The 24,382-nt window shown below is 31.2% G+C and overlaps 1 protein-coding gene across 1 annotated transcript in view; it reads right to left on the bottom strand.

Annotated features, from left to right (window-relative positions):
- Nucleotides 1–17,698: 17,698 nt before the first annotated feature.
- Nucleotides 17,699–24,382, bottom strand: part of LOC129807333 (leucine-rich repeat transmembrane neuronal protein 2) — a 127,363-nt gene continuing 120,679 nt past the window's right edge. The window contains exon 9 of the mRNA XM_055856529.1: nucleotides 17,699–19,801. Coding sequence (XP_055712504.1) covers nucleotides 19,641–19,801 — 161 coding nt within the window. The 3' untranslated portion in view covers nucleotides 17,699–19,640. The remainder of the gene's footprint in view (nucleotides 19,802–24,382) is intronic.

Raw genomic sequence — 24,382 nt, 5'->3', positions numbered from 1 at the left:
AGAGGAAAAAATTAAAATTTTAGCATAGAATAATATATTACATGCATATTTTTAGCAATTCATAAAGTTTGATAGCGACATTTTATCGTTTAATTATGTGTTAATTTTAAACCGGTCAATTTGACCGGGTCTTGGTAGGTTTAGTGTTAAGAACATTCATACATATCTAGTTATATCAAAAACCTCATATAATGGGCTATACAACTTTTCGGGATACAGATCACATATTGATTTTACCGAATTTTGTTTAGAACTTTAGAGCGATTTTCGAGGAAATTTTCAGAATTTTCAGAATAGCGAATTTTCAGAAAAATAATCTGCAATTTTACAAATATTAACAGTGTTTTTTTGGCTTGGGCCCCGGCACTTTTTAAATTATATACCAAAACCTACAAAATAGGCGCAGTCCTATCTTTGGCATAAAGTTAGACTAGCTCTCATACATTTTCGCCTATTCTCCTTTCTATATCTTGCACTTTTGGTTTGACTGTTTAATTTTCTAAATGTTTGACTGTTATCACGAGAATCATAAGATTATGAGCTTAACCATATCCCCAAAGAGACTCTCATATACAATTTCCGTTACGAGTTTGCTTATTACTTTATGCAACTTTTAACATATAGCTATTATGGTTTGCATCCAAGTGAGATAGAATTATTAAGTTGCAATAGAGGAAAATTTCATGCAGGATTATTACGGTTTTCTCCGGAAAATGTGTACATTTGTGAAAATGCGCTCACCCTAAAGAGGGCAGAACAAAGACTGTGAGGATATCAATTGGTGAATTTGCTATTCAATTATCTGGAAACACTGCTATTTAAAGAATTTATAAATGAAAATTGATTTCAAAAGTAAAATAAGAATATTTTTTATCATATCCTGTTGTTTAAAGACAAATGTCTTCTGTCTTATAAATATAAACTAAGGAAAGTATTGAATAAATGAATTGAATTAGTTGAATTAAATTCATAAAGTTCAAATGGTTCAAATACAAAATTAAAATATTATATTGTTTTAAGTATTTTTCTTTAGTTGAGCTAGAGTTTCGAAGATTCAAAAATTATACTAAAAAAATAAAGAAAAAACATTTGGACTTCTTCATAATTCTGAATGATAGATGTCTGTTCGAGTTTCGAGGTGTCAACTTTCGAAGTGTTATCTTTCGAAGTATAACACAGAGAGAACTACATCGCCTGTTCCGATTTTGAACAATATAATTAAGAAACTGTCTAAAGATCTTCTTAATATATTTTATAAATTTTCTCAAGCTTACAAAAACTAAGTTTGAAATTTTGAAATTCTGTTTGAATTTTTCGAACATCAACCACAATTTGTGTGAATAGTTAGAAAAAAAAAAATAGAAAGTCGGTTTTGAAAGCAAGAAAACGACATCTATGCTTCTCGTTTTGTCCGCGTGATGGCTGAAATTCTTCCTGTTCGAATTTCTAAAGGTCTTTTTCTCTTTATTTATGAGGAAAATAAAAGTAATGATGCTTAAAATATTCTTGTTACGTTGTAATTCGTTTCATAATCACTAAATATCAATTAACAACTTTATAATGTGACTTTTGTTACATTTTTCAAACCTTGTGCGAAAATAATATTCGAAAATTCGAAACTTTTTGAATTCTTGGAATACCAACGATATTTTGTGAAAAAAGGGATATCCTTGAGCCAAGACAATGTTTAAATGGTCAATCTCCGGGCGTGAATAAAAATAAGTTGTTAACCCCCTGTCAATTCCACGTTTCTTCATTAAAAAAAAAATAATCATCATACTGTAATCTTAATGATGATGGCAATAGACATCCGGCCAAGTTCTTTGTTGTTTTCTTGAGAATTGCTACATTTTGAAGACAATGCTCTGAAATCTCAATGAGAAAAATTTTCAATGAGAGTGACGAACATTTGAAAAACCATATGACACTGAAAAGAAAGCAGTGAGATGAAAACATTTAGAGATGAGTTCGAAAAGAACTTTTTCAGTTAATTTTCTGCATGAGATCTCGTGCTCCAAATATTATTATACATACTAATCGATTTGAAATGGAATTTTTGGCACAAACAATATTTGATTTATGGCATTTTCTTGTCCCAAGAAGGTATTTTTAATGATTTCTGTTAAGAAAGAACACCATTTTAGAGCTGAACGAGAATTATTTTTCTTTCAAACTTCTCTCAAAAGTTTTTACAATGCCTCGGTCACTAAATACTATTAAAACAATATCTTAAATAAAAAAATGCTTTCTCTTTTGACTCTTAAGCAATAGAAATAAATTAGAAAATCGCAAGCTTTAAAATTGTACCTTCTATAAATACGTATTTCAATTAGTGGAATTTCTTTTTCAGAATATACAAGTTGAAAGTCTTATTTCTCATATTCAAAATGCATTTTCAATTTCGAGTCAGAGAAAATTATTATTTTTCATCCAAAACTTCTTTCATTTTCATCAAACATTTCCTTTAATTTCAATTCTGCAAATCGCTCAGTGATGTACAGATGCATTTTAAACGGCTTCGCTCTTCGGAGTGTTTTTTTTTCCATGCAAAATAATTGGAAAAAGTATGTATTATATTGTATTTATATTTTTTGTAGAAGTAAATTCAATTTCCTCCTTCCCAAAGCTCTATAAAATTTTTTAATACAAGCTTGTGACAATTTATTCATTAAAAAAATGTTAAATACGTTTTTGTTTATATAAATTGTGGAACATATTGTAAAAGAGTAAATCCCTAAGGATTTTATTTCGGGCTACGTGACGTGGTATTTTGAAAATTGAAACAAGGCACAGTTAAGCGTAATTTATTGGTTGTTTTCAAATCATTCTGAAATGAATTTTCATCCTGTTGATTTTCGTATTTATTTAAAAATAAAAGTTTAGTTAGTAAGACAAAAATTTAAATTATATTAAATGCCCTTTATTTTCTCTGAACTTTTAATTCTCAAATTTACATCATCCATATTTTTAATTTTAATAATTAATAACCTTCACTTTTAAATAAGAATCTAAATGGGGTAATTTTGATTCGAAAACTTCAATTCGAAATAAAAGTGCCCTAGTGAGCTTTAGCTAGATGCATTTCTCGGCGCATGACATCTCTCTCTTTGGAAGTTTTTCTTGTGTATCTTCGAAAAATTTGATATTCAAACGATTGTTTTCGAGTGACTAAAGTTCAAAACGTTTCGAAATAAAATAAAAAGACTGCACTGCCAAACATTCTATTTTAGTCAGGGCACACTTGAGAAAGTTATAAAAGAGAATGGAGGAAATTCATTTCAGAACCCAACCACTAGGGGGGATTTCCCGAGAGCCATGGGAGTATAGCACAGTGGAGTGCATTTCGGAATAACTCCGTATGGAACACGTCTAACTTCACAATATAAAAATAAAATAAAATAAAATGATAAACCTTTTAGAAGATTATAAAACACACACCAGTGAGATTTTATTTTTATTATTGATAGAAATTTCCCGAGAGCTATGGATGCTTACCATAATGAGATTCGTTTAGAATTACCAATACAAAACGCACCCTTTCCTTGTTCGGCGTCATTTTAAAAATTGACTGTACCCCATGCTATGTACATATCAGTCTTGGAAAGTCCCCCATGTTGGTTTGTTTCTGAAATAAAATCTCTTATTTGTCTGTTATAATGCCCCAAGTGTGTCTAGACTGAAATATAGAAAGTCTGGCAGACTTTTTTGAAGTCCTTTTGAGGAAAGTATTATTCACAAAAAATAGAAATATTGAATATCAGAAAACGAACAGAACACGATGAAACTAAATGGCCAGCATTATTCCACGGCAAATTTCGGTAGAAAACTTATTTTCTCCGACTATAAAAAGCAAATTGTACACTTTTGCCTCAAACAATAGAAGATTCTTGGCCCTGGAAGTGGCTTAAGTGTCGGCCGACACTTAGGCTACATCGACAAATTCGTCTATAATCTGTCATTTAACTAATAAAACTATAAACTTGTCTACAGAATCTTATCATTTTTTTGAAAAATTCATGTAAAACTTTACAAAAATTATTCTAATTTAATTAATATAATTAATAATTACATTACTAAAACATATTAAACCTCTATCAGGTAAGACCGTCTCAAGACAGTCTTCGCAAAAATCACATTTACAGCGACAAAAAAGGTTTTATTTATTTAAAGGTGCTAGTATCCTCGGTCATAGTCTTACAAACATCTTTGAAAAGTTTGAACTCATTTTGACTCTTCGTTTAATTGCTATCCCCAGATTCATGTGACAGGTCAGAGAAAAAGCAACAAAAAATATTTGTGCAAAAAAAAACTCATTTCCAATTTCAAGAAAAATACCGATTTTAAGTAATTTGACTACAATAAATTCATTTTTTTACAGAAAGATAGGGTAAATTAAGCTAATTCAAAACCTGGTCCAAATGGAAATTTTTCGCTACTCCAAATGGAAACGTCACTGTTTTCATGATAAATACAGTACTAAATTACTATATCTATATATTTTCTATACCTCAGTTTCATTATTTAGTTAATTTTGCTCCAAATAAAGCGAAAATATATTCATATTTACGAATTTTAATTTGTTAGCTTCTCAGAAAAATTAAACGTGTACCCTTTCACCACTGAATTTTTCATAGATCGACCATGCGTTTTCCAATGAAAAACACAATGAGATGATTGTTGTTTATTCGTTTTGTTTAACATTTATGTCCTATTTCTGGATAATTTTAGTTAAATTTAAGTGCTAATCTTTATTGCCAACGGTACGTGAAGTTTTCAAATGAAATAATTACCTATTTAGTGAACAAAAAGGGTTTTTCTGAAGTGTTTGCAAATGTTTCAATAGGAAACACCGGAAATATATTTTTTGGAGGGATTTTATTATTGTTTTAGATGGAAAAGGAGAAAAGATCAGGAATAAGAACAAATCCTGCACTTAAGAGCAACTCAACAAAGTTTTGGAAGCCTTTCGTCGCAGTTTCACTTACATTGTTTGTCTCCAATTAGAAACCTTCCCTTGTCTCCATTTGGATTAATTTGTTTCCAATAGAAGCATTTTGCACTTGTGTATTTTTCTTGTATTTAAGAAGTTTTCAAATTATATTTCAAGAATTTTCACTAAACAGTAATATTCTAGAAGAGTCAAGAAGCAAATTTATGTAATTCTCTTCAGAAAAAAAATTGAACTTAAAGTGTTGAATCTTCTGTCAAAGTTAAAGCGTCTGGAAATGGTTTTGAATTAGGACATTTACCCTATGTTCTACTTTGTGTATTTTATTTAAAAAATTTGAAAAAAAGTAAAAATGTGAATTTAAGAAGCACAAAGTATTTCAAAATTTTTTTATATTTTATCACCTAGCGCCTAAACTAAAAGAGATAATAAAGAATAGATGGTATTTTCGACTTTATTGGATCATAATTATCCTAGAAAATACTTTCTTCCAACTTTTTTTTGCATATTAAAGAAAACACTGTTAGAGGGTTAACCTTCCCTGATTACAAATATATCCCCTGGCGCTATATTTATTGATTGGAAGTATAATTATTGCCAACCAAAAGTCATTATTTTGGGACAAAGTCAGTGTCAGTACTCACAGTTCTGACAGTATGAAATCCAAATACTATTTTTTCATTTCGGTTTGAAAACGCCTTCAAACAATTTTTTTTTTAAATTGTTTTTGTAAAAATTTTTTTATGAGTTTTTTTTAATATGAAAGAATGGAAGTATATAAATTGCAACCAGTAGTGTTTAACTACTTGCAGCATCACCAAGAATTCAATTCAATAGAATTTTCAAAGATTCCTTATAGAGGAAAATTATTCTAGACCACATTTCACGTTCTTCTAAACATAAAGAGGGCTGATTCTTCAAAGCTCAGGTGTTCGAAAAATATAAACATTGCTCACTGAGACAGAAATTTGGAAGTTGAATATTTTTGTGCTCTGGAATGTAGACATTTTTACCGAGATAAAGCTGAGTGAAATATTCCGTAGGCAAGTCACAGTGATAAAGCTCAGTGAGATATTTTTATTTAAAAAGGACAGTTTCGAAATAAAATGTTTTCATTTATATACTGCTTTAGAAGAGTCTAACAGGAGGATATTGATTTTAGTTCCTTACTGAGCTTCAACCTGGGGTAGTTTTGCCTATGTTTTGCCACGTAAAATCTTTCTCTTCGAGAACTCTGCGTGGTTGTATTCCAATTATTTTGACATTCAAGCTTCAAGCTATTCTAAATAAACTGTTTTGTGTTTTATAAATGAAGGTTCTTAGTTTTATTTTTTTTTAATTTGAAAAATGCCTGATTTTCAAAAAAAAAGGAAGTATTCAAATAGGCTTTTAGAACCTGTTTAGAAAGTGTATTTTACAATTAAATAAACTTAAGATATATTCTTAAATAGTAAGAATATTTTTGACTTAAAATCTTGCTATAGGGCGCTTATGGTATTGCCGAATCCCGGTCAAAATCTCGAAAACCAAAATCCTGACAACCTTGACCCCGAAAAGCAAAAAATTCGAAACTCAAAATCCCGGAAAGCCTAAAGCCTGAAAGCCAAAAACCTGAATGAAAAAATCCCAAAAAGCCAAAAACCCGAGAACCAAAATTCCCCTAAAGCCAAAATTCCAAATAAACCAAATTCCAAAAACCAAAACCGAGGAATCTAAAATCCGGAAAAGCCTCAATCCTGCAAGCTGAAATTCCGATCGCCAAAATCTCGGAAGAGCCAAAAATTTAGAATTTTTTAAGATGTTATAGCTATTCCTACTACTGCACCCCCGCTTGTTGTAAGCAAAGGGAAATTTCTTGTTTTTTTTGGGAAATTATTCAATACATTATCCTCTGGATCCTCTGTATAATTTCGTTCTTTTCTAGATTTTGACCATTCGGAATTTTGGCTTTTGGGAATTTGGCTTATCGAAATTTTGACTTTCGGGATTTTGGCTTTTCGGAATATTAGCTGTTCAAGATTTCAAGGCATTGGGGATCTTGGCCAATTCAGGATTTTGGCTTTTCGGGATTTAGGCGTTCGGGATTTATGCATCAGGGATTTCGGATTTATATTTGTGGATTTTGACCAGCATCAGGTATTGAAAATAAGTGACTTATCTGGTGTTCCTTCTGAAGTTTTTGTTACCAGAATATTTATTAACTTTATCACTATTTAAATAATTTTTTTAAAAATAATTTTGGCTGAAGTTTGAAGCTTTTCGAAATTCCTATTTTAGTAAAGACACACTTGGAGGGAAGTTATAGCAGTAAATAGGTAAAAATTTATCTGAGGAACAAACCACGAAGAGGGGTTTCTCGAAGCTCACAGGTGCGTAGTGCAATTGGGTGCAAATCGAAATAAACTAGTTTACATGCAATCTTTGGGGAAAATCTAAAATATACCTTTTCATTTTCCTTTTCTTGATGACTGTGTTTTACCAGCACCTGCTGTAATATTTCACAATTATTTATTGGATTACTGACTATGAAATAAAGTTAACTAAAGTTTAAATTCAAATTATACAACAATTGGAAATTGGTTCAGTTGTTCGTTACTTTTATCATATATCAAGCATTCCCTGCACTTTAAGGCACTTGTGAAACTTTTAGAAAATTGACTATAAAAACATCCGAACCAGATGAATGTTCTGCACTGTAATTTACCTTTATTATCTCTCAGGCTTTAATGGTGGTCTTCAGACATACTCTAAGGAGTTTTTCTGATGGTAAAAATCTAAATTAACACAGGATGTATTAATGGGGTATTATATGCGCTTCATTGATACCCTGTGTTTACTTCAAAGTCATCACTGAATGCGACAGGAGCCACCCACAGTGTCAAAATGATGGTATATCGTACGATAAATCGAGATGGTGAATTGGTGATAAATGCGTGACTGCGATAATGTGATTATGTACGAAAGCATTACAGAGAGTCAAAATATGCTTTTTGCTGGCAGATGAAGAGGAGACGATGATAATGGTTTATATTTTGGTGAGGTATTTGAAGTGAGGGAATTGCCAACATTGGAGGATCATTTGGTGCAAATATTGGCGCTTTGTTGATGCTCACAAGTGTGTTCATGGCAATATCTATAACCCATTTTGGGCATTCAGACAAGAGGAATGGGAGCAGCATCTGCTCACTGGACAGACACTTTTGTGTCACACAGCCTTTCTTCTGTGTACCCTCCAGTAAAAAATTCATCATTTCATCGTCCAAAATTGCCAAGTCTCGAGCCAAAAGAAGATGAGAGAATGAGCATCGCATAAAAAAAAGCCCAAAATTCCAGGGATATAGCTAATGCCATCGTCCTTTTCACCACATAACTTTCCACACTGTGTTCCGGTAAATACCATATCAAAGCCATAATAAAGACAAACCCAGTGAACATCACAGCAAAAGGCTTTTTTAGTCAGAAATCTGAAAAGTTCGTCTGCTCTTGAGGCGTTTTTTGTCGGTTTTTGTCAATATGATAAAAATCTAATGATATACAGTGCCTGCTTTGTAATCCAGATGATTGGGAGATAATATGACAGATGTCCGCTTCGTAATCCGGATGGATTTTTTGAATTTGGTCAACGTCTCGAAAATATAATACAAGGTTTTTTTTAGAATTGGAATAAAAATTTTAAAGAAGCTTAAAAAGACATAATTAGAGAATTCTATACTATTATACTTCATTTATTAAACAAAAACATCACAGGATAATTCATTTTCATTGCTGAACACGCATACATACATGACCTCAAAATGATTTTAAATGTAACCGTCGATAACTCGTCCGGATTACGGCGATCCGGATTAGGGAGCGGACACTGTATTACACAAAAATTCATAGTTTATCACTGAAAATGGGATATTCTTACAACATGTCATTAGCTAAAAATAAAAATATTGCAAGATATATTTTTTGTTGCTGTTTTTCTTCTCCGTTGAAGATAAACTTTTATTTGATGGTTATGATATTTGGAAAGTAACTTTATATATTTGAAATTTCAATTTTTCACAATTTCTAATCTAATTTACCTAAAATGGTCCTCAGATTTCAGATTTAATCCAGTTCAAAAATCTGGAATTCTATAACACGAACAATTCCAGTTGTTTTCAAAAGATAAAGGATTAATTGTCTTTGATAAAAAATTCTAAGTCACAATTTTTGCAAAAATTTTGATTATCGAGAAGTCACAGCGATTATGCCTTATAGACATAACCCTTAAGTTCGATTGAAGCTCGTATAACAGTTATAGGTTATTATTGCATAATAAATAAGTATGTTATATAATATTAAACTTGGAAATTCCGTGTAATACAGTTTTTTAGGTTAAGCAAAACTTAACCCCATATTCTAAAAAAAAACTATTTGAAAACTATGAGGCTACATACATCCCCGCATTAGATTGATATTGAATTGCTCTAAAATCTAATTTTGTGACAATTCAATCTCAATCTGATATAGCGGTGTAAATGACCTATATGATTTTATACAAATTGAGGGAAATTTTTATTTATACACTGAGAAAAATCCGCAAAAGTTAAAATAACATTCCGGAAATGTTTATTTTACCCTGCATTGATCCGAAATCGGTGTAAATATTATGCTTTTAGGTGTATTGGGGGTTAAAGTTATCCTTTCTCATGTTAATTTCACCCTTAAAAAGGTGTAAAATTAACATTAAAATATGTTGATATATTTTTACACCTAAAAAGTGTTAAAGTTATGAGGAAAAAAAGTTTTTTTCTTTTTTTTCTCAGTGTATTCTTATTCAAAAATATGATAATGATTCTTTTATCTTTTATTTATTTATTAGCAAATTTTATATGCGCAATACGGGAAATTCTTCCAAAATCGAAAAATAGAATTTTGATTATTTAACGTTTCAAATTTTTATTGTGCCAAAATGACTTTACTAATCCATTTTTTGACCACTTGAAATTCTCAAACTGATTTTGTTAAAAAGATATTCTGCAGAAGAAAATTTATAAAAAATGCACCGAGGAATAATGCCCAGTTTAATTCCAACATACTTCGCTAGTTAACTAATTAATTAATATTCGCAATACCTTTATGATGACGATGAGTAATTTTCCAACATGTCCAAAATATAAGTAGAATCCCAAATTGCTGATATTTAAAATTTTGCATAATGAAAATGAAAAATTTTGCACAATGCCCTGGATTTATAAATATTAAACGAAAAAGCACAGAGTTACAACCTCTATTAAAATTTTAATAGTATTGCTCAAAAATTTTGGTACTTTATATACAATTTAAACTTTTATTTTCTAAACTTGTGTTTCGTATTAGAGGATTTATCGTGTATTTTATATACTATTTTTGCAATAATTTGCTACCTTGCAACATTTTAAACTTTTTAAGTGCTTAACCATTAAAGGCTTATTTAAACTAGAATATTCAAAATATCGTTTTCTAAATAGAAATATTCAGCTAAACTTGCTATTTTTTTAGCATCGTAATACCCATAAATACCCCATCTATCTGGTATCATTATTCGTAACCAATGGGAAAATATATATACTGGTTACTCTTTGAGTTCGAGCACTAAAAGTGGAAGAAACCTCGAAAACACTTTCTGCAATTAGTAAAACAAGGCTAGCATAAAATATTGCTCTGGATATCGATTTTGATTAGTTTTGTAGGCCAGTTAACAGTGTAGGCCTAGCTTAAAGTGAATTTTTGATCAAAATACTGTAATAAAGTTTTGTTGGTGTCCGGACAGTCTGATCACTGTTATATTATGGTCTACTACGCAATGTTTTTTAACCATTTTGTTATACCAAAATTCATTATTGATACATATTTTGAATATGGTAGTGTATTATGATAAAATTAACCATAATTTATAACAGCAGAATTATGTCATAATATTACACTCCTATTACTGTAAATAAACCGTAAAATAAAATTTTAGACCAAAAAGTTGCGTTTCAGAACAAGGGACAAAATTATACCAATGCATCCTTTCTTTAAAAGGCTGTAAAAGCGTATTAGTCCTGTTATCAAAAAATTTTTATCAAGCATATTTTGTAGCATTATAATAGGGCTCTCCAAGAAAAAAAAGTTTGATACGAAATATAAATTAGATCCGGAGATATTCATTTTTTTTTTAAAGAGAACAGTGAAAAATTAATACAATTTTGCCCCGCACTGTATGTCCATATTGAAGCAAATTCTCTATGTTTGTGTAGGAAAAACTCTTCAATATGGACATAAATTCATCTAGTGTGTAGAGGCCATAAGGATCATTTTAAATCCTGCGTATTCATACCCATATTAACAGATTTTTCCAATTCTGAGAAATTGGCATTGGTGATAACTGCGAAATCTTGAGAAAACTATACTAATAGGGTGAAATCACCACTTCTCGCCAGTGCCCCACTTTTTCCCACTTATATTGAAATCGCAATTTTTCCATTATTTGTAAAATAAATTAGCTGTAAAATAATTTGTATCTCTACTGCTGTTACTTATAGTGTCGAAAAACACTAATTTTTTGTTTTGAATTTAAATGTTTGAGCATTTTTAGAGGAATATTTTAGGTAAGTGCATCGAATTCAAGATTTCTTACCAAATATGCCAAGTGTCATGAAACTTTTATTGAACAAAATTTGCAATAAAAAAAAATTGTCTATTGAACATTTAATTACATTCGGCGAATACATAAAATTTGTATTTATTTAGTTAATGTTTCAGTTTATTCTTATGTAAAAGTTAGCCATGGCGGAAAGTGGTAATATTCTAAAATTGATTCACCACCTGTCGCCATAGCTTTTCAATATGCGACGCTAACTTCATTTCATAGATTCTCAGTTGTCAAATCTGCTTTGTTTACTTTCTGCAATAGTCCAATAATTCGATTTCTCAAATAAAAGTGAAGAAAAATCATTTAATGTGAGTAATAATAAGGTGATTATGATCATGTATTCTTTGTATAATATTGCTCAAAATAATAGAGTTTGAACCTTTCCAAGTGGGTGGCGAGAAGTGGTTACAGAACCGGCGAAAAGTGTTAAAAAGTGGCGACGTAGTGGTAATTTTTTCATTGTTAATAAAAATTAGTTTTTTATGTACTCCCGCGTTAAATTGTAGGACTATTGTTTTGACGAATCTAGAGCAAATATATTTAAGTAAGTTTGTGTCAAATTTGAGTTATCTGATAATAAGGAGTCAAAAGTTATAATACAGTTAATTTGACATTTTCCTAAAAGTGTCGATAAGTGGTTACTCCACCCTAGCACTTAATACTTCTATTTCGGAACAAAATTTTTCTTCCATTGAGTGTCCGTCGTGGTTTAGTCTAAAATTAAAACAAAAGTCCAGAACAGAGCTTTCCGAACTACATCGTGTCTTCCAGAAGGACAATTTTAATCTCAAATAATAGCATAATATCTCACCGATGCGTCGGTTCACCTACCAGTAATGATAACACTTAATGTTAATCAAAAATTAGAAACAGCAGATTCCTTGGATTTTTAAATGTACGATGTAACTAAAATCTTTTGATTGAGCTTTCGAAGAGAGTTATATTTGTGTGCCATAAAATAGGCAATTGTCACTGAAAGCAACCTCAGTGCGCTATTTTGTTTGCCTGAGAGTAGACAAATACCACTCAGAGAAAGCTCAGTGCGATATTAGGTAAGAATCTCAACAATCACACCTCTTTTCATTTCGAAAGGGTAGTTTAAAATTAAAAGTCTCCGCTATAAATGTCGCCTAAAGGGTTTATCACGGAGAAGACTGATCGATGGCGATCGAGTGATTGATCACCGCTCATCAAACGATCCGTCATTCATGGTTCAGGCGCGTGGCAATTTCTTTATGGGCTGCACTGCTCTGACTCCTCCCCAAATTTACAATCGTAAGTGTGACTTATGAAACTAATGGGAGGGGTATTTCATTAGATCCTGTCGAGTTATGGTCATTATGTATGGGCGGGACTTATTGAAATGTACCGTCAGCGGGAGGAGCTTAAATTTTACTTCTATTCAAATAAACTAAAAAACTTCCAATAAAATAAAATAAAATTATTAAAATGTATGAATTTTTATTCTAGAATTCTTGAGAGTATTTAAGACAAATTTCTCAGTCAGAAAAGAAATGCCATATCATGTACTTAGGGGAAAGTGGTCTGCCTTTGAATGCGGCAGCCTTTGAATATTATAATTTTTTCACTTTTCTTTAAAGCATAAATTCTTTTCTATTAACTATTAGATAGCTATTCATAATCCTCACAAGTCATCAAAAAATGCAGACCCTAGCTCTTATTTTCTATATGCTAGGGCAAAAAAACGAAACTGAGCTCTAAACTGTAATTTTGATGTTCCACAATTCATGTGTTTTTTCATAATTAAAATAATTTTTCGAACAAATCTTCTATTGTGAATCATAGAAGGTTATTCTTGGATGGTATTTCTCCAAATACATTTTGATTCAGATGAGACAAATTTTGTGAGTGATAAAAGTTTGCAAATATTGCTCTGCGGCAGCCTTTGAATCTTAATGTTGTGTGCCTTTGAATCCTCTCTTTCCATACATTGAAACATCTGACAGCTTCCTGTCCAGGAGCAGAATAGAACTCCTACTTTGGTCTGACAAATTTCATACAAATACTTATAAAATGCTATCTTGCTCCGGCCGAGATGTTTCAAACTGACAATTGTCAACTTCAATGGCGTTTTATTACAAATTTTCAAGTGAAAAACAGTGCTTCAGAAAAATGTAAAAAATGTTGTTGTATAATGACTTTTGACTACAGTGGTGGTTTTATTGAGTGCATTAGGGTTCATGCTAATCAATTATGGGCTGTTTAATGTTACAGTCCTAATATTCTCAGTGAAAAATTAAGATTCAAAGGCTGCCCAAACACATTCAAAGGCAGACCATGCAGGCTGCCTTTGAATATATCGACATAGCATTTTTAAGTTCCTCACCAGGAAAAACTGAGGACTTGCGAGTCCTGAATGGGGTAAGCATAGAAGCTTAATGAACAAGAGAATATTTTGGTGTAGTGCAAAGTAAAACTCATGTTGTAGTTTACTCTGAAAAAAATCTCAAATTTTGAACATCATTTTTCGTTTAAAGGCAGACCACTTTCCCCTACACATGTTTGTGTTTTGCGTGTTCAGCTGGGTCCTGACGTAGTCTAAATTTTACCTTTTGTGGAGGAAAAAAGTGCACAATATCTCATGAGGAAATAAATAAATTCTCCTCCTGAGGTTAATATATTTTGCGTGGAAAGGCGGAAGGAAAGTCGTTAAAAGAAAAATTAAAATGTAAGAAAAAAAGAAGACATTTATCGCTATATATTCTTTATTAGACTTTCCATATTACAGTAAAGTATAATCTCATGGTTTTTGTCACCTAGAAAAACACTCCATTTTTCGTCCATTCTTCAACATAAAATTTATGTGTAATTCCTACAGTAACTTGTCTTCGGCACACTTAAATTTTACATAATACCATTTTTCACTCTCTCGAGTAATGTTTTATAATCTCAAGGAAATATTGTTGTGGTTGCGTTTTTTTTTCTTCTTGTTTATCCCCCCATTGGGAGTTTAATTTAACGTGCTTCTAAACAGAAAGAATCTCTTAATCTCTTTAAATAAACATGGTATTTATCATATTAAGAGAAAATTGTTGTTGGAAATTGTGCAGAAGATTGGGGATAATGTGGATTTAAGGGATGTAAAATAATAAAATCTGCATTTTAAAATTTTTTAATGAAGCACGTTTTTTACAACGGTTTCTCCTTCGGTTTTTTTCTTTATATTTCAAATTAAAATCTTTCTCTTTATTCACTCTTGTCTAAATTTGAATATTATCTTATCATTTTCTCTTTCGTAACTACTCTTACCTTAAATATACATCGTAATTTTAGATGATTTCTTTGTGAATGCAAATGTTTTCATTAATATTTCATTAAGTCTCCTCATGTGATTTCTTTATCAAGAAAGATGGGGCAGGGGGAGGGAAAAAATGACTGAATACCTTCCCAAGTAAGGGGTGGTCTTTTCTAATGTAGTGTATCTTGGTGAATGGTTAGATGTTTTTTTTTCTTCTTTCCTACTCTCGCGAAGTCATCGTCGTTCTTTTGAAAAAGGCACCAAACAATTAACAATAATTTTTCATTCTTTTTTTTTTAAATTGAATCTCTCTCAATCTACAATATTTTATCTTCATTACTATCTCTCCCATCTTGTTCATATATTTTTTCTTTACTCTTCCATGTCTTCACTGGTTTTTGTCCACTGGCTCTTTGTTTGATTTTTACTATCTTGTACAGCAATTTTCACGTCAAAGATTCGTTTCATCTCTTATAACTATACATTTAGTTTACAATTTATATGTTTAGTTTGATATTTCACCTGCGGGAAAAAATTCTCTTTCTCTCTTCATTTCATCATTAAATTCTATCTGTCTCTGATTCAGTAACAAGAAGGTGTATGATAGTAGTTTTCAGGCTTTCTATAGGACTTCTTTGAACACACGTTATTCATTTATTAATCTCATACTCCACAAAACTTCTCTTCCTCATTCTCCCAATTCCAAAGAAATACCCATCAAATTGACTCAACACATAAAAAAATATTCTTCAGTTTCCTCTTTTGAACCTTTCCGCATAACTTATCAAAAAAAAAACAAACAAACCACACAGAGCCAGAAAATTTCTGTACTAATTACAACAGTCATAAGTGATATAGGGGAATAATAAAACACCATGAAATTACAGAGAGCATCTACAGAATTATTCCAAATAATTATTATAATTAAGATAATTACCTGATAATATGATAAAAAATATTAAAAATATTTTGGGCAAAGTAAAAGTAAATAGTCTCATAAATTTCATTCACTTATATCTATAAAGAAAATGAGGGTTTCAATCCTATGAAAATTAAGCGTGTCAGACCTTTGGTTTAAATACATGAGATCACGAAGAAATTTCCACAAAAAAGCTTTTAATGTCCTGAAGAAAATAATTTGAACCCATTATCATAATGATTATTGATCGAAAATCTAATAGAAAATTGATAGATTTGTCGATTATCGTTTGGTAAAAAAATATGAATAGGGTAAAGTGGTACAAGTTGGACAATGGTACAATTTGGACAGGGCTTTTTTCTTGATAAATTTAGTACTTCATTTTTATTTCTATATTTTTAATGCGTTAGTTTTATAATTTGGTTCCTTGTGCTTAAAAACAAATTTTGTACTGTATTTATCAAGAAAAAAGCCAGGTCCAACTTGTACCGGCGAATTGTCCAACTTGTAACACTATGTCCAACTTGTATCACTTTACCCTACTTTTAATACCTTGGTTGACAAAAAAATCAATCTACTGCAGGAATGCTATTCAATGATACTCACGACAATAAATGGATGTTGTCGAACAACATTCTGATAATTTAACGAAATGTCCATCGACGAACCCTGTAATTCGGATGGTCACTCTATACAGTAGTCCCTCAAATTCGAACGACAACGATTCAATTTAAAATGGAAAGTGTGAGGCTGAAGCACAGAGTCTCTTAAATCGGAATGACTCAAATTCGAACAACAATTGAGTTCAAAATGTGAATTTCCGGGTTAGGGTAAGTGTACAAATTTCGGACAGCTTGCAATTTCGTCCACCTCTTTTGTTTCTCAAAATTCCATTAATTTTTAGTTTTTGCGAACTCCACAGAATAAACAATGCAAAATAAATGTCCATTCTACGATCGAGATGATGTGAAAAAGACGTTGCAAGAATTCAGGAAGAACACGGAAATATGAGAACCAAGGTGGCCGAAATAGGGCACCAAAGCTATGTCTACATTTTTATTCATATTAAAATGCATTAAGAATGATTTTAAAGGCAATAAAGACGATAAATTGTCTACAAGGTTCCAAGAAACACTCCTTAAAAAGAAGTAACAAAAAAACCAATTTGTATTAAAAATATTACATTTAAAACCTAAGACTTTGGCGCTTGCAAGAAACTATTCCGAAATTTAGCACACTTACCCTATGTAAATAAAAATCATATTATGGCTGATTGAAAATTATATTACTGTGCTGCTTCCTGATTATTTATATAATAATTTATTATCATATTAATTGAAAAGGAAATATGTAGCCACAAAGATTTTTAAGAAAGTAAACGAGCCATTGACTCAAAATATAATACGGATTTCAGACCTAAGGCTTACCCATATGGCTTAACTGTTCTAATTTCTAATCGATCACGATTTTTAGGATAAATTTAACTTATGATTAGATTATTAAACATAAATTACCTATTATGTTATCAAAAAGCAATAAATTTGTTCGCTATTTACGATTTTGAGTCCTTCAGGAACTTGGTTAAACCTCTAGTCTGAAGAGAGCATAATTTGATCTTACATAAATTCCGCTACTTACGAAAATATTGTTTGAATTTGGGAAGTGAGAAATGTCATTTATACCCCCCAACCGATCGAATTTAGAAGACTCTACTGTATAATCAAAATTAAATACGCCACCACAAATTATTTGTGAGAAGTAAAAGTACACACATTTGGTTCAAATTTCAATTTAATCTCAAATAATGTTCGTTTTCTTTTTAAAAATATTCCTTGAATCTGTGAAGTAAGAAATGTCATTTATTTTTTATACACCCCAAGAATTTGAATTTGATTCACCAACTGTCTTACATAAAATGTGTCGTATTACACCATTCGAAATTCGAACATATTATGCGAAAGATATTTCGTAAAACCCTACGACAAATTTTCAAAAAACATTTTTTTTGAGTGATGATCCAATCTTCGGGGTCGATCCATCCAGTGCATCCCTATTACATTACTATTTCCTATCTCTATTCCGGTAAAGGTTGCATAATATAAGTGCCACTTGTTCATTGGCGATTATCTGTACTTAAATACAATCAATATTGTTCAAAAAGCTCTTAAAATTCTTTTGATATTTTTAGTTTAAATCATTAATTAAGTGAAATTTTTCAAGAAGTGTTCCGGTGGTACAAGATTAGCTTCCCTAATTTTTGGGTAAAAAAAAGCCGATATAATTCACTTTTTGAAATTCCACTTTCTGTTAAAAATTAAACCTGAGCTATCATAAAAGCAATACTAAAAAGACTAATATGCTTTTAATAAGACTCTTGGCAGGAATCAATTTTTATTTATTTATAGAAATTTACGAAAATAACTTAAATTGATCTTTCCTTGCAGTAATGAAAATCAAGCAAATTATCAAGCCAATTACCAAAATAATTTTCAAGCTTGACCTAATTGCATTTTTCTAAGTTTAAATATTTTTATGAAAGTTTTAAATAGATTTTAAAACAAAACATTCAAATAGAAATAAAATTCAACATACGAAAACGTAACCAAATTTCGTTAATTTAAAATTTTCATTTTATCTTTTCAATTTTGCTCTGAAAAAAAGAACGATAAATTCAATAATAGCTATTTTATTAAAATAAAATAGATATTATTATTATTTTTTGAATAATATAGCTATTTTAGTCAATTTGATATATAAAGCTATAAGATTAAGAGATGATAAGTTTAATAGTGCAATAAAAATTTGAAAAATGATTTGATATTTTTTGATGATGATTGAATTGAATTTTTACGACCAAAAACAAATGAATAGTAAAAAATAAAGATAACTTACAACTTTGTAGATATCTTTACATAATTTACATTTTTTTCTAATAATTTATATTAGTTGTCATTTAAACTTTTTAATGATTGCTCTTGAAAAATTAATGACGAAAAATTATTTTCAATTGATTTAATTTTCAATATTTTCTTCTGGACATTTTTATTAGTTTTACTGACCAATATAGGTTGATAATTGTATTTTTTTGGCTATTTTCACAAAATACTTTTGAATTATGATTTGCCATGACGAACTTGAAAGTTTTTCAAATTGTTTGGAAAGCATTCCTGCATTTTCATTTAAAACTGTTGCATATCTTTGAAAAACAAGGAAAGCTTTTTTCAGGTTCACCTATAAATTATTTTAGTGTTTGTTGTTTTCACTTTCCAAACCAGATGCAATCTGTATTGTTATTTTGCAAGAGTTTTTGTTCCACCCATGAATACTGAATTATTTTGTAAGAATAATGTAATAATAAACAACAATTATGCAGATGAAGACTGTATAAAATGTTGTACAATTGTGCTAAAAGCTAATAAAATATGCGCAAATTACTGACATGAAAAATATACAAATCCGAAAGTTCAAATTTAGAAATTAAAATTAAATGACAAGGTTAGAATATTAATAAAGGTTTATCGTGAAATGCTTCGATATGGAGGATAAAATTAAATTTAGCAATAAAATGACAACCCTTTTTCAAATGGCACAATTTATGAGAGATTTTCTTCATTTCATCATAGGGGAGAATTGTTGGAAATTGCTTGTGGATCTCAAGTGGTGGATTCTGTAAGTCATCTCAGGGACACAATTTTTCACAGGAATGACACTCCAAAATGCTTTTTTTAAGAAGCTATCATATCACGTGAATTCTTTGCTCACTTTAGTGATTTTTTTTTCCTTTTTTTTATTAAAGATTCAACCGATTTTTTTCACGGTTGCTCACAAACTGACCTTTTATTCCGGATTGTCCGGGCAGTGGTTCATCTCATCCCAGAGTTGGGACTTGTTTTGTAGGTGGGGGTGGTGGTGGTGGGAGGCACAGCTCATCTGTGATGCAGACATGATCATCAATGGGAAATTTGAAATTGATCTCATTGCTGGTGATTGTGGCTGGTGGATCGATGCTCTTCTCCGTGGCGCCAAGATCTGCAACAGACGTTATTTCATTTGGAAATGTAATTATATTACTAACAGGTGTCCCTCAATCATTTTATTAGTTACTTCCTTCTCTACCTCATTTGCATATTAACCAAATAGTACAGAATGTTTGTGAATGCCACCTTTGGCTTCCAACAAACACCTCCAAAGTTGGGAAATTTACCGAAACTTCAGAATTGTTATTTGAAGAGAATACATCACAGTGTATGCAGAGAGCATTAAAAATTAATATTCTGATGAAGGTTTAATAATCCATTACCACGGGATTAATTGTGTAATCCATTGATTTTTCAATTAGCCTAAATTTAATCGCACCCCTTTAATCCCAATCATTTAGTAATGCTTTTCAAAGAAATATTTGCACAAATTGGCATTATTTCTTGTTGGACATTTTTTTTTAAATATTAGCCGTACTCACTATGGCGCTGTTATCTTGTAATATCGTTATCTCGTTATCTCGTTATGTTCTCGTAATGTATTTTATAAATGAAAAATTATAACAAGATAACAGATTACGGAGATTACGAGATAACAACGCCATAGTGAGTACGGCTATTGCATTTATATAGCATAAAAATATAATACCACCCTATTACACATTTAATTTCCTTTTATACTCTCTTTGTGGTATCTGTATTTATCGCTTTTCGTGTATTATTTTTTTAAAGTATATTTTGAAAGGGTGGGAAAGCACTTAACCTTTACAAAATGTTTGAACTCGTGATTTGGGTACTATACCCAAAAATAATTTTCGCATCACTTAATACTAATAATTAAATTTTTGAGAGCTTCAATTCATAGAAAAAATATTCAATGCTCACGAAATCGCGCATTTCATAAAGGTTTTTTCAGGCTTACCAAATCACAACTAATTTAATTTTTACACCACTTCAAATTTTGCAAAAAATAGCGCAAGAGTAGGGGAAACTGGGGCACCTTTATATTGGGGCAGCTTTGAAATTGTGCTTTTTTATCTGTTTTTAAATGAAATTGTGCCTTATCATGATGTAATTTAGCTTCGCAATTGGTTTGTTGACTAAGGTTCAGCTCCGTTTAAAAATGAGAGAAAAAAACTTAATTTCAAAGAGAGACGACAATCAGAACCAATAATTCCCATCCCAAACAGAAACAGAAAAAAAATCCTGCCTCCACTCAGGCTTGAACTGGGGGCCTTTCGCTGTCTAGGCGAATGCTCTACCAACTGTGCTATGGGGGCACTGGCTCTGATTTTTCTGGAAGAATTTTTTTCCTGTCTCTATTTGGGTTAAATTTATGGGTTAGAAATCATTATGATTGTCGCCTCTCTGTGCATAAACACAATTTTTTTGGGATTACGTACCAAGCGAATAAAAGTCTCTTCAATCACTTTCACAATAAATAAATTCTCAATGGAAAACATGGGCTGCTGGTTCAATTGTACGCATGATACCGTTTCTCAAGGCCCGTGGTAAGTCGAAAACGAGTTGAAGTGCATATGGAAATTGGTTGTGATAAGTGGTAAAGACAATCAGAGCCAGTGCCCCTGTAGCTCAGTTGGTAGAACATACGCCTAGATCTCTCAACCCGAAGAAGCAACTCCTTGACCCTTAGCTCCTCAGGAACAGCTATGTGTACGTTCCTCACTCGAACTTGGCGAGTCATTCCTTTAACCGACTGGAGGTACCTCATCTCAGTAGTTTGTACTCGCGATCTTACTTTTTCGGTCATTGCCCAAATCTCATGACGATAGGTGAGAATAGGAATGAAGACAGCTTTGTAAACTGATAATTTAGCCGAATGACTCAAGCTTGACCGATTCGCGATGAGAGTCTCAATCCTACCATCATTCGATAAACATTTTTTATTAGTTCAAAACTGGTTCATTGTTGTTTCAAAAACGATTGTCCTGAAGCGTTAGTTTCAGTATTTATTAAATGATATTTGTTCTTTAATTTGCTATTTTAGCTTATATGGTATGGAAACGAGTGAACGAAATAAATTTCAACTTAATACCGCTCTAGAGCTCAAATGGTAACAGATATCAATTTCCAGTTGATATCTTTATCTATATGACCGAAAAATTTTTAGGTTTTGCAGCAAAAATTATAGAACACAATTATTCTGCTCTATATTCCACTCATACATTACCATTTTTCTGTCAGTTCAATTAAATCCCAAATGTTTTGATCTCTCATCTTTAGTTCCAGATCGAATTTGCATGCAAACCGAGTTTGCTCACGTTAAGAATCTCACATGTAATAAACTGATCTAAGTTTATCTGTCCATTTTTTTAACCGATTTATTTAAATTTGGATTTTTTGGAAAGGTCTGGGAATCTCCAACCTGACTGTATTAGACTAAATCGGCAATGACACGGTACTCGTGAACGAAATATTTCTTTTGAAAATTACCGGTAGTATATATTTTTTCATTCAGATTTAGAAGCTAAATGGTATGAGATATTGACTTCTGGTTTTCAGTGACCTCCCCCCCCCCCCTAAGGCTTATATAGTCTAAAAAACTCTTCCCTCTTTTCCCAACCCCTCATACACCTTACAAAACTATGGTTTTTGGGATATCCTAGAAAACGGCTCTAGCCAATTCTTTCATTTCCAATTATATTTTAGAGGTAGGGTAAAGTGATATAATTTGGAATTAGTGTAACAAGTTGGACAATTCGCCGGTACAAGTTGGACATGGCTTTTTTCTTGATAAATACAGTACAAAATTTGTTTTCAAGCACAAGGAACCAAATTATAAAACTAAAGCATTAAAAATATACATATAAAAATGAAGTACTAAATTTATCAAGACAAAAAGCCCTGTCCAAATTGTTCCATTGTCCAACTTGTACCATTTTACCCTAGTCCACTAGTATCGAAGCAATTAAAAAACACACATATATTGTCCATTAGGTGGCTAGGCCAATTGCATTTTAGTTTGCATTTAAAGGATCCCAACCTTCAACTTTACAAAGATAAAGAATCAGTTGACACCTACACAGTCATAAATGATATCCCCATCAGGAAATCACGTTTCTCCCTATGGTCTCTTGATAATACTATGCCGCTTCTAGTCCATGGAAATATTTCGTTCATAAACACTTGTTGTTTTTTTTTTTTTTGTTTCCCCCCTTACCTGTCCCCCCTTACCAAGGTCTTAGGCCTTTAGGCCTATTCTGACCAGTATCCTGTGTAGAAAATCCTTTAAAAACCAAAAACGTCCACAAAAATATATACCAAAATCATCAATCTATAAAATTAAAATATCTCCCAAATACTGAGGAAAAACAAAAAAAATTTAAGACGGGAACCTTACACATTAATGGCCGTACTGAAACACTTGTTGTAACCGAAAAGATTTTCGACATCTATTCAAAGGTCAAATTCAATCACTCTGAAGGACTAATGTCTTTAAATTGACTTTTTAAGATCCATTAGCTATTCGTTCAAGCTAACTTAAGCTTAATTTCTCTTGGGTATCGTCTACTTCAGAATAGGGAAAAGTACGTTACTTTCGGACAATTTAAACTCTAGAAAACTCATTGTTTTGTCATGTGTAATGAAAGTAATCTACAGCAGTCATTTCTATGCCTCAAATTTTCTGAAAAAGCCATAGGTCAAATTCAGTAAGAAAATAATAACAAGAGTTATTTAAAGCTTAAATCGTCCGAAAGTACTACATTTCTACACCCTTATAAAGCACCTTACCCATTTATTATTTTTTGCCCCAAAATTTTACAATTTCAAAAGTCAAGAATGCTTAAAATGCCCCATTTTCCCTTATAAACATACTTTTGCCTTTTCACTGGGTAATATATTCAGTTTGGTAAAGGAAAATTACATTTTATGTGATCTATGCTAATATGTTGCCTACCTATATCTCATTAATACAGCAAGTTCATGTTAAATCAGTACTAACAAACAAAAGAGATTGTTATGTTATGCTGCATATCTTGCATTTTCAATTCTTTTCAAAGACTAAAGAATCATGTAAAAGCATAATTAAGGATATCGCGTTCCTCGTATGTATCTTTTTTAACCGTCCTGTTTTTTTTCCCCGGAAAGAATGCGAGGAAAATGATATTGCAGAAGAGACTCTCAAATAAAAAATTTTATGCTACTTTTCATACTCCATATTTTATACTCAAATTACTGTACTCTAAATTTCTACATTTTAATAACAAGATCTTACGGTACTTCTGTAATATTAACCATGTAGTGGTCTAAGATAAAACTATGTTCGACTATCATGATGAATAGTGGCTTTCCCAATTTGTTAAGATAAATTAAATCGTTAAGGTTTATCAACTCTTTTACAGAATTTTTTATACTTAGAAACGCAGAACAGCATTAGTTAGAGGATTTTTGGGTAATCACAAATATGATAAATACCGACAAAATTATGAAAAAAAAACATAATACCTATAGCTCGTCAATTGCATCTACCAATTTCATAGCGATATTTCTTTTTTTATTAGGGGTCCATCTGGAAGATGATTGCGCCGGATCTTTCTTTTATGTCAGCATTTGATGCAAGAAACGACGTATGTATCGTCATTTGCAACAAATAAGAAATCCAGCTGTAAAG

The sequence above is a fragment of the Phlebotomus papatasi genome, chromosome 3, assembly GCF_024763615.1.
Source record: "Phlebotomus papatasi isolate M1 chromosome 3, Ppap_2.1, whole genome shotgun sequence".
In the NCBI taxonomy this organism is placed as follows: domain Eukaryota; kingdom Metazoa; phylum Arthropoda; class Insecta; order Diptera; family Psychodidae; genus Phlebotomus; species Phlebotomus papatasi.
The sequence above is the reverse complement of the archived record's forward strand: the minus strand, read 5'-3'. Positions and strand labels throughout refer to the sequence as shown.